The sequence below is a fragment of the Amborella trichopoda genome, chromosome 4 (genome assembly GCF_054954075.1).
Source record: "Amborella trichopoda isolate Santa Cruz 75 chromosome 4, AtrichopodaSantaCruz75HAP2 v2.0, whole genome shotgun sequence".
Taxonomy (NCBI): domain Eukaryota; kingdom Viridiplantae; phylum Streptophyta; class Magnoliopsida; order Amborellales; family Amborellaceae; genus Amborella; species Amborella trichopoda.
Genome location: NC_142339.1, coordinates 47,417,513 through 47,428,480, shown reverse-complemented (window position 1 = coordinate 47,428,480; position 10,968 = coordinate 47,417,513). Strand labels below are relative to the sequence as shown.

The following is a 10,968-nucleotide window of genomic DNA, read 5'->3' as shown; positions in this document are numbered from 1 at the left end:
GATAATTGGCTGTGAAATTACCAAAGTACTCCTAATTGTTCTGACTTTCCACTACCAAATAGGGGCAATTTTAATAATTTTTTAAAGACGATGGAAACTTAAAAGTTTATGCTCATATACAATTTGCAATCTTTTGACCCCTTAAATAGCTTCAACCCCTGTTTTAATATCTTTCCTAAAACTAATAATGAGAGGTCTTTGTTTTAATATCTTTCCTAAAACTAATAATGAGAGGTCTTTGGGAGGCTGCGACACTGAAATGTGGGCTATATTCATAATTAAGGGGCTGGCTTTACCAGATGCTTTATTGGCAGCTAACAATCCTATAATCAATGGCAATTTTGATATCTCTCAACACCACATATGTGCTATATTTTTTTTTATCCTTATTCAGAAGTGGGGTGGATCATGGAGAGGGTTCCCTGATATCCTTCTCAAGCCCCCTTTGAAGAAGCTGGATTTCTTTAATGGGCCACTTTTTGAAGCACTCGTGCATAATAAAAAGTGTACAAATCATTGTACTAATGGCTGGTGGACTAAACACAAAGGACTACAAAATGGGTGTGATGGGAGGCTTTTAGTTTAGGAATTTGAATGGTGGGAAATTTGGGGTACCGTGGCGCGATCCTATTGGCTCGAAAATATAATTTATGGATGTCCCCAAGTTGATCATTTGAAAAATAAGGGGCACCTTAGAGAAGTCCTTTTGGTGGGAATCCTTTCTTATTCCAAAGCACAAGAAAAAGGAAAGGTCCGACCCTTATCCGTTACAAAGTAGCCTCTACTATAAAAACAAAAATCACTAATAATATATACACTTCTTTTCTTTTTTTTATTTGCTCTCCCTTGTTCTCTTTTATTTGTCATAATGATCATTATAATAAACTCTATAACACATTAATTAACTAATCCCTTTAGGAAATCCATTCTCTAGGCGTGCTTATGGAACAGTTTTGCCCCATTGAATATTCCTTGGTCAAGCTAATACCACATTAATTAAAATTTGCAGCCAAAGTATAAGGAAGCTTGAGACAAATAATGTATTTATTTTGCATATATAAGTGTACAGATGTCAAAGATCATTGCTTTATTTTGGAAGTGTAGAGCCAGTTACATGGGTATAAGAGCACCTCTTGAAGTTTGTTTTAAGTATAAGTTGTATCAGTGCATGAACATGGTGTGGATGAAAAATCAAAAGGATAGCTCATACTATGTAAGCTTAATCACATTGCCGCAAGAGAGCGAGAGAGAGAGAGAGAGAGAGAGAGAGGAAGTCATGGTTTCAAGGGGGTAAGGCAAACTTGGAGGCCATACTTGGGCTTAAGTGTAAGAACATTGACAGGGGCATGGCGGTAATTTTTTGAGATTCGGAAGGAGAAATGCGAGATTAGCATCGAGAGCACGATCTTGGCCTCCATCATGGCGAATGCTTGACCTATACAATTGCGAGGCCCCGCTGAGAAGGGCATGAAGTGTCGGCCGGGTGCGAAAGATTTCCCGGCAAATCTCTCAGGGTTGAACTCATTTGCATCTTTGCCCCACAGCTCTTCACTGTGGTGTATTGCTAAGACTGGGATCCATATAGAGAGGCCCTTAGGGACATTGAGGTCTCCAAGCTTGGTGTCTTCAAAAGCCATTCGGGGTAGGAGAGCAGCTGGAGGATACAGTCTTAGAGACTCATTCAATATCATATTCATCTGCAAAAACATTAGTACAAAGTTTTTTGTTAGTTTAAATGTTGTTAATATAAATCTTGCTACTAGGAAAGCGACTATTTTGTTGCTTATAGTGCCATCAAATAGAAAATAAAACAGATGGGCCTACAAATACATGTCATATGCTCAATGCAAGAACTAATTAACATCATCGTCGTCATCATCAAAGTCTTTTTCTAACTATGCAAGAATTAATAATTGACAAGATCTAAAATTTCATTTCAAAAGTACCCGTTTTAGTTTTTTTTTAGTGGAAGAATTCAATTTCCAATGTTTTTTAGGGACTGAAATGTAATGCCAAATATAAACACAATAGGTAAAATACCCAATATCATCTTTCTGTTTTTTGATAACCAACACGGTCTTCATTAAAAAATAAGGAAAAATAATAATAGCCACAGTCGACAAGCCGTGCCAAAGGATGAATGGAAGAGATGACGAAAACATCCACATTCTTTTATTGAGACACTTCCAAAGCCTCACAATAAATCTAAAATACCCTTGGGACTACAATTTACAGTTTTATCCCTTATCATAGGGTCAACTTGCTTATACTAATTTTCTTAGCAAACGACCCTGGTCTATACTTTATTTTGTCAATAGGACAGATGAGCCGGTTCATACTTCATACGAGGAAGGTTTCTGATTATAAAAAGGCTTTTCAGGTCCTAATGAGAGTATACTATTCATCTACTCCCTCGGGCAAAACTTAGGCTAGGAATATCTTATAGATCTTAAATTTTGAAGACATGATCTTTATATCCTTGCCAACTAACCTTAATGAAAAAAAGTTAAACCTCTCACCCTTGCCTATAAAAAAATAACATCCCAAGATTGCACTAGAACCCTCTAAAATGTTCAAAATGTTCAAAAACTCAAAATCCAATTTCTTTATCTAAAAATAATCATCAAAATAAATTTAGATGCATCTCAAAATTTCAAATAAAAAAAATTCTCCCAAATAAGTGTTTTTCAAGAGGAATAAATACATAATATGATCCCAAGGAAGCATAGGTCGAGTCAACTCCCCTGTTTCGTTTACAGCTCTCATGGGAAGAAGTTGGGTTGTACATTTTAGAAGATTTCATGCTCCCCAAGAAGCATTCTGTCCATTTACTCCCCTAGGTAAAATCAAATATAGGGTTATCTTTGTGCCCCGATATTTGGAGATATAACCTCTTCAACCTTACTGCAACCTCAAAATGAAAACTTTCCATATTGCAATATATGAGCTTGAAAAACATATTTTCTCACGATTGAATGGAGAGTGTTTAGGTTTTAGAGGGGTGAGATTTGAACTCAAATCGAAATTATTTTTCTTAAATAATCATTGATTCTTGGGTGGATTCCATAATTTCATATTAATAAAATCCTTCCAAGTACCACTTTCGCCCACAGAGTAAGTGTAAAGCACTCGCATTACTTAACTCACTGTCGCTATCTTTCTCATCATGGGTGGACTGTAGAGATAGCACTTGCGCCCAAAATCCCCCACACCATCCAATCATTTTAATAAGAGGTACACCACCAAGGGATCAAACTATACATTTACTCCCTTGGGAGGAGGATTTTCTAGATTTGTAATTTCAAGATCTGCTTTAACAAAATCGTCATATGAGTTTTTTTTCGAAAGGAAAAGTTTTGATTTGTGTAATAACTCCTTTATTTTGAAATTTGATTACAGAGTGCTGGAGGTTTTTCCCAAAATTTGAGGTCCTAAGTGAATACAGGGTTGCATATAACCTTGTCACTTTCAAACCAACATACAAAAGATGGTTCTAGTTTTTTACCTGGTACCACCCTATCTCCAATCCACGAAGATACGAAGGTGTACTATGATCCTAAGTTACATGAGAAAGTTATATTTGAAATTATTGTTTGATTAGGAACGGCCGATCCAGATTGGATGACGGTGAGAATTGTTATAATTCCCAGTTAAAACAGGAAATTAGCGGGTTCCAAAATTTTTATTTTGTTTCCAATTTTTTGATTTTTTTTATTGACAACCCGGTAGGGTTGAACCGGAACCAACCGGGCTACTCAGAACGGGCCACTGGCTGTGGTTGGTTAGGGTGGTCAACAGGCTTGACCACCCTAACTTAAAAGCATATTCAAAAAATATAAAAAAATATAAAATAAGAAATTTGTTTGTAATAGGCTTTCTATTGTTTCGGAAAAGATTGGGAATTTGGATTTATTTTGTTAAATTATATTTTAAGTATACTTTTCATATTTTTTAAAATTTTTTAAGCTTTTCTTAGATTTGTTTTAACTTGCGGTTTACCGCAGACTGGTTCCGAAATACTCAGAACCGGCCCATGGCCGGGTTCTATGGCCTGTTTGTGCGATCGCCACACTCGTTTGGGTGAGTTGTCTTTTGAAGTGGTGACAAGAGTTGAAGGGTCAATGGAGCATCTCGAATCGAGTCGGGTAAGTTGAGTGAAGTATGAGATTCGGAAGCGCCAATGACGCCAGCGTTGGGACCCAAACTCGGTCCATTACTCAACTATTATCTATATTTATGCATGGTGATGACCTTTCAGGACTATGATATGTGGATTGTCCTTATCATTACTATATATTTTCCTACAGGACATTTGAAATATTTAACTTCTTTCATTATGTCATGTAAATTGGAATTAACAACTTGGATAGAGAGAGCACCATTCAGAAAAATGAGGCAAGAAAAGAGAGAGGCACCAAGTAGCCCTTCATGTCAGTGGAATTTAAAATTAATAGAAATATATATTATTATAAATTTTTTGAAAGGTAATTTGTTTCATGCAGCAAGGACCGCATTTCTACATGTGCAGTCCCCATATTAAAGATAGATGCAAATAGGTGGTCTATTCAAAAATAATTGAAACTAAAGGTCTAAATATTTTCTTAATAGAATTATTATTTTAAAATTTATTTATTTATTTTATATTCATGATCTCCATATTAGAGATTACATGTTCTTAAAAATGGTTCAAAAATCCATCTCAAAAATAAAAATTTCAAAAGTGACTCATTTCTACATGGACTCATAGCAGCCGGGTTTTTTTTGAAATATTTGTATGAAGTGTAGTCCCAAAAATCCAAATACCCCATAGGTAATTCCACAAAATTTTAGTATTGTGGAAGTATTCTTACAAAATTTTGATTATAACAAGGGCATATCTGATATCAATATTGATACTTTAAAATATTATAAGGATTGATGTGCTTTGCTTCAATTTGGATGTCAAATCCTCAATTTTGGCCATATTTTCTTTTTTTAGGAGATGAATTTCTTAAAATAAATAGAATTCAAGACATCATGTCGTGGCAGTGACCATCACCCAGACCGGCCAGCAACTAATATTGTTGTTAGAAAGAGAGAAGAGAGTTGGGATGATTACCAGTGAGAGCTTAGGAAGATGATCAACTGCAGGAGCAGAGCCGCCGCAGACCTGTTCCACCTCAGCCTTAGCCCTCTCTTGCCAACCAGGGTTGGAGGCAAGAAGCATGATAGTCCAGGTCAGGAGCAGTGCTGTGGTCTCGTGACCAGTGAAAAAGAATGTCTTGCACTCGTCCATCAAATGCTGAGTAGTAAAACAGAAGCCATCATCGCTTTCCCCCTTCTTGTATTTCTTCTCAGTCTCAGCCAAAAGCAAGCCAAGAAGGTCATTTCCATAAGATGCACTTCTCCCAATTTCCATACAGTCACGCCGGCTCTCAATAATTTCAAGCAATAGCTTCTCCACCTCACCTTTCAAACTCTTTATCTCTCTGTTAAATTTACTCGGAAAGAAACTGTTCACAAAAGAAAGGGAGATTTATCAGAATACCATAACAATGAGAGAATAATGAGTAATTTAAAATTCTCTATATTATTTGATTTAATTTTAAATTACCCGTTACGAGACACATGATATTATTTGGTTTAATTTTTAAATACCCATCGCATCGTGACTTGGAATACTTTCAAATGTTGAATTTCTTGCGGCTATTCCGATAGGAAAAGTTTATATAAGATGTCAACATGATATTATTAAAGCAAGTGCACCTAACCTAAATAGTAAGGTGTACTTAAAAAATCCTCTAGAAGAAAGTGTTTGTGTTTGGAGGTTGATCTAATTGATCATCTCGACCTTAGTATAATTTTATGTCCTTAGTATATCTTGTATCGCATGACATGGATTTTTTTTTTTTTTTTTTTTTTTGGAGGTTTTCAAGTGTTTATATATCCGCTCAATTTTATGTAATTTTTAAAATTTTATGGCTAAAATTTCTGACTTTGAAACTACATCTCCGATCAAAATTCGGATACGTGCCTTATTCTATAGCACAAGGAGGCAACCATACATCGACATTACTCTTCTTCATAACAAAAATATTCCATTTTCATTGAAGCACTAAAATAACCCTAAACTCTATATCTCCTAGGTGTCAACGAGTTTATTTATGGATTTTTCTAAATTATGATTTTTGGCACGTTGTTCATTGTGAAAAAAAAGGACAATTGTTTAAAAATCCACCACTAAAATGGACATTAACTTGATGTTACTTGTAACGTACTTGATATTTTTCTTGAGTTTTTTTGGTTTTTATTTGGAGAAATTAACGCACGTGGCTAGCAGATAGGCCTTCCAAGTTTGTTATGATTTTTTTTTTTTTTTCTTTTGGGGGTTGGGGGGAGTGGGGTGGGCAAAACCTACTGCCTTCTCAGAAAATGATGCCGCAGACGTAATGCATTTGTCAAGTGTACGTTGGATTCGAAGCAGGGCAATTTGGTCACATAAAAAGCATTTCACAAATAAGCACATATATTATGCTCCTCTGCATGTTCTCCCTAACTCATAGCACCTATTTATAGAATTGTTTTAGTCTAAGATTTTGGAAAACACGTAATAATTGGTAGATAATTATTTTATAAGAAATTTTAATTTTAATTTTTTTGACACTTAGATATAGCCCTACAAAAATTGTATTGTTCAATCTTGAGTCATAAAATTTTTCTAGTACGTAAGATTTTATTTTGAATTTTTTTTTGCCGAGCTTATTCTAAGAGTGATTTACTTACGGAACTTAAATATTTTTCTAAATACAAAATGCGCCATTTATTTGTGGAAGTTATAAAGAAGCTCAATCAACCTTTTTTTTTTCAAAAAAAAAAAACATCACCCCTTCGTCCGAGGACATCCTTAGACCGAATTTTAATTTTAATTTTAATTTTTTTGTTGTTGTAGGGCATTGTCTTAAAACTTGTGGCATTACCCTACTATCAAAAAAAATATTTTTAAAAAAAGGAAAGAAAAAAAAAATCAGATCGAGGATTCATCTTGAGATCGATGGGTAATTTTGAAATAAATAAAAAAAAGTGGGTCGATTGAACTTGTAATTTTTTTGCCTATAAATGGAGTATTTTGTATTTTAGAAAAAAGCTTAAGGTTCGTATGTAAATCACTCGTTGTAAAGGTTACTTCTCCAAATTTATGATCCAAAGCATCCAAGTATTTTGCTTGAGGGAGGAAATGAATAGTATCCCGAGCTGTAGAGGTAGAAAATCTTGTAGCTCTACAAATTTAGAAAGAAGGTTAGACTGCTTTATTCAAACATTAACCTAAGAAAATTAAAAGTAGATTTTTTGAAAAGGGATTCACAACAAAGAGAACTTTTATGTTTTGTATTCACAATCATTTTTTTACGTTTTGTACTCGCAATCAGTTTTTTATGTTTTGTACTTACAATCATTTTTGTTTCTTAAATTTCAAAATAGGCGATTGTAAGAGTGTTATTGAATAAATGTAAAATTTTTAAAAAATATATATACTCTCAAGCTTTATAACTCATCCCAAACATATATCTATTGAGTATGAATGTTTGTGAGATCTATGTACAAAAAAAAAACCTTTTCGAACTACCGTTTTCTTTTTTAAAATTGAGACAAAATTGAAGGGGGGTGAATCTTGCGGCCTTAAGGTGAAGGGTTCCATGACTTGATAGAGTCTATGACCGTACTCGTACGTGAAAATGACAGATTTGCCTTTCAAAACAGGGTCTAAAACCTCTTGTTCCCATTTTAGGAAGTTTCTCTTATTTTACCCATCCTGATAAAATTTCTCACTTCCCATTTTTGGAAAGTTTCTTTCAATTTTGCCCATCCGTTTTGGAAAGTTTCTCTCAATTTTACCCATCCTTCTAATCTCGTCCAGAACAAATTTCTCATCATTTGTAACCTAAAATGGAAATCAGCTCCACTCCCATAACGGAATCAAGACTAAAAATGGGGCGAAAAATTAAGGAAAGAAACCCATATTTCATAAAGAATAGAGGGATATTCATTCAATTTTAATTACATATAAAGAAGGGATTCCAAGGAAAAATAAAAAAAGAAAACCCATTAAAGAGTGCCGAATATTAACAGGAAAAGAAAAATGGGCAAAAAGAAAAGCAAGAATAAAAAAAAGAAAGAGTTTTTATGGTGTGCCTATTGGAGGTGTGTAGCATATACCTCGTGTCTCCAATCGACAACTTAGAGAGAGAAAGAGAGAGGAGAGGAGAGAAGAGAAGAGAAGAGGAGAGGGAGGCGCACCGGCTACCGGGAAACCACAAATGGCGACTGGCCTTGGAAGAGAGAAGCTGAAGTGAGGTGAGAAGCTCAAAAATCTGCTTCCCCTTCTCATAGCAACTATCAAATTCGGTTCTTGAAATTATATCAGCCGTTAATCTGCAGAGGTAGCCGCAGATCTCGACATCTTCTTCCCCTGCTTTCGCCGCACCATGCAAAGCCTGTATCGTCCTGTTCGTGCATTCAATCATGTATCCCACATGACGCTGCCCCAAAAACAAAAAACAAAAAAAAAACATTTTTAGAGAGAGAGAGAAAGAGGATACCATACATAAGTTTTCCTCAATTTGAGAGAGGCAGAAAGATAATGGAGCTGGGTCGCTGCGGCAGTACCTCCAGCCCCCAGTTACGGCCGCCATTCTCACTTATACTTTCGAAAAGATTGATCTATTTCAAAAATGGGTGGGCCTGTAACCCACTGATATTTGAAAAAAAAAAAAAGCGAGACAGAGAGGGAGGGGTTATGAAAGATGTTCGAGAGAGAGAGAGAGAGAGAGAGAGAGAGAGAGAGAAGTTATTTGCATTACTTTGAGTTTATCAGCTTAGAGAGAGAGAGAGAGAGAGAAGTTATTTGCATTACTTTGAGTTTATCAGCTTGAAATGCAGGGGCAACTATATGACGTTGATGAAACCATTCATCCCCATTAGCCATGAGCAAGCCCTTGCCAATAAAATGCTTGGACCCCTGCTTCTGGAAAGCTGATTTCCCATAAACCAAACTGTTCTTAGAAGACAGAAGTTCTTTGATCATCTCAGTCTCTGATATACACATCCTCGGCTCCACTCCCCACCAAAATATAAATCTCTCTCCTTCATTTCAAAACAAACCCAAAGCATACATATCAGAACCACTCTCAAGATTGAGAGATAAAGATTGAACAAAAAAAAGAGCAAAATGTAAGTTGGGTATCTTTCTCACCGTATAATTTAGACCAGAGGATATAATGGGGCAGAAGACGAGAAACAATATCATGGGTGAGATAGGGCATGTCAGATGAGGTGGTTTTGTCGAGAAGAGACGCCATGTCGAAGAGGTTTCCGACTAAAAAGCTTGGTTTCGGCCCACGAACTCCTTGTTTTTCCATATATTTTTTGATACGTCTAGGAGTCCACCAGTATATTGACATGCCCTGTTGAAACATCCAAACCAAAACTGAAAGAAACGAAAAAACCATCGCAAGAGCAAAAATAGCAGCCATGGAAGCAGCCTGTGTGTGAGAGAGACAGGCAGATGGCAAGAGAATTTCCGACTCCTTGCCTTTTAAAGGCCAAGACAGGGTAGAAATGGAAGTAATTAAGTATCAGATTAAAATTAGACGATGAGGATGCCTTTCCACCTTAGGACCATGTATTTTTCTATTTTTATTTTTATCATTTAGGACTGTATTTTCTAAGAGTATTTTGTGAGTAAATCAAAAGATATGGATAGAAAATTAAATTATTCACTTCTTATAGGTAATTTTACAGAGGATGCAGGGCCTGGGTTAAAAAAAATAAAAAAATAAAAAAAGTCTCTCAAAGCTCAAAAAATGATACAGCTTTGTGAATATTTAAAAATGAATGGTCTATAATGTGTTGCAATTTACAGTATTTAAGATTTGAAATCTTTTATTTATTTTTTTTCATGGCCATAATAACTGAGTCAAAATAATTGATTTGAAGGTTTTTCAACATCATAATTAGAATTTCCTATAAACCATGAGATAGGCTGTCTAATTTATTTTTATTTTATTTTTTTTGACCTTTTTATTTCATTATTTTCCCAACTTGTATGTTGACGTGGCCAGAAAAATTCCTGTCATAGGCTTATCACGGTTCAATTAAAAAAATAGAGGGTGATGGAAAAGTAAAGGGATTCACTATTTGATGAGATGTACTCTGACCAATTACCTTTCACCTCCAGTTGATACATGATTCAGAAATTGGACAAGGTTTTTGTAAGTTTGCCGGCTCATCTATTCAAATGCGCTGAAAATGTCATTTTTAAAATAAAAAATAAATATTTTTTTATTCTAGCAATTTTCAATTTAAGTTTTAAAATAAAAAATTCTTTTTCTTTTTTTTTTTTTTTTTTTTTTTTTTTTTTTTTTTTATGCTTTCAATTTTTGGGTTCTGAACCTTCTCGTACATCCTCTCTGAGAACTGGACACTAGATGGGTCAGGGGAGGTATATGTAGAATTGCATCCCCCATGTCAAAAGCCAAATAAATAAAAGCCTCTCTGCTTCAAAATTAGAGAAACAATTGCCATTTCTATGTTTAAGTTGGATGATAATTGCTTATTTAGTTGGGACTAAAAAAAAGTGTCTTAAGAATCGAAAATCGCTTGTCTTTAAGCGTGGGGTTTGTATGGGGCCTACGCTCTAAACAATCAAATTGGAGTCTACCTTCAAAAAAGTATCGAGAAATGTGGTTTCAATACTTTGTGATAGCCTTAAAATATATTTTCATTTTTATTTATGAAGTTTAAAGCTTCAAAAATAGTGTCGATAGACAGATCTATGAAAAGTTGAAAATCTTGAAACTTGACGGTCCAAACATGAGTTACAAAATACCCTATTTTTAAAAATTGAGATCCATTTTTTCTCATGTCCATACATCTTGATGTCAAGATGATCAATTTGAGCATCAAAACAACCTCTTGTAGTGAAATTTTTGT

General features: G+C 34.9%; 1 protein-coding gene across 1 annotated transcript; it reads right to left on the bottom strand.

The window, feature by feature from the left end:
* Positions 1-1,017: 1,017 nt before the first annotated feature.
* LOC18995761 (cytokinin hydroxylase) lies at positions 1,018-10,071 on the bottom strand. Its single transcript, XM_088865379.1, has 5 exons — positions 9,230-10,071; positions 8,891-9,120; positions 8,275-8,516; positions 5,099-5,492; positions 1,018-1,697 (listed from the first exon to the last, which is right to left on the bottom strand). The coding sequence occupies exons 1-5, from the start codon at positions 9,507-9,509 to the stop codon at positions 1,275-1,277; spliced, it is 1,569 nt and encodes a 522-aa protein (XP_088721505.1). The 5' UTR covers positions 9,510-10,071; the 3' UTR covers positions 1,018-1,274.
* Between the last annotated feature and the right edge of the window lie 897 nt (positions 10,072-10,968).

Excerpts from the sequence above, each read along its gene's own strand:
- LOC18995761 (XM_088865379.1), bottom strand. The coding sequence starts at position 9,509 with ATGGCTGCTATTTTTGCTCTTGCGATGGTTTTTTCGTTTCTTTCAGTT. Across the intron at positions 9,121-9,229 it reads CCTCTGGTCTAAATTATACG|GAGAGAGATTTATATTTTGG; the intron begins GTGAGAAAGATA and ends TTTGAAATGAAG. Across the intron at positions 8,517-8,890 it reads TTCAAGCTGATAAACTCAAA|CGTCATGTGGGATACATGAT; the intron begins GTAATGCAAATA and ends TTTTTGGGGCAG.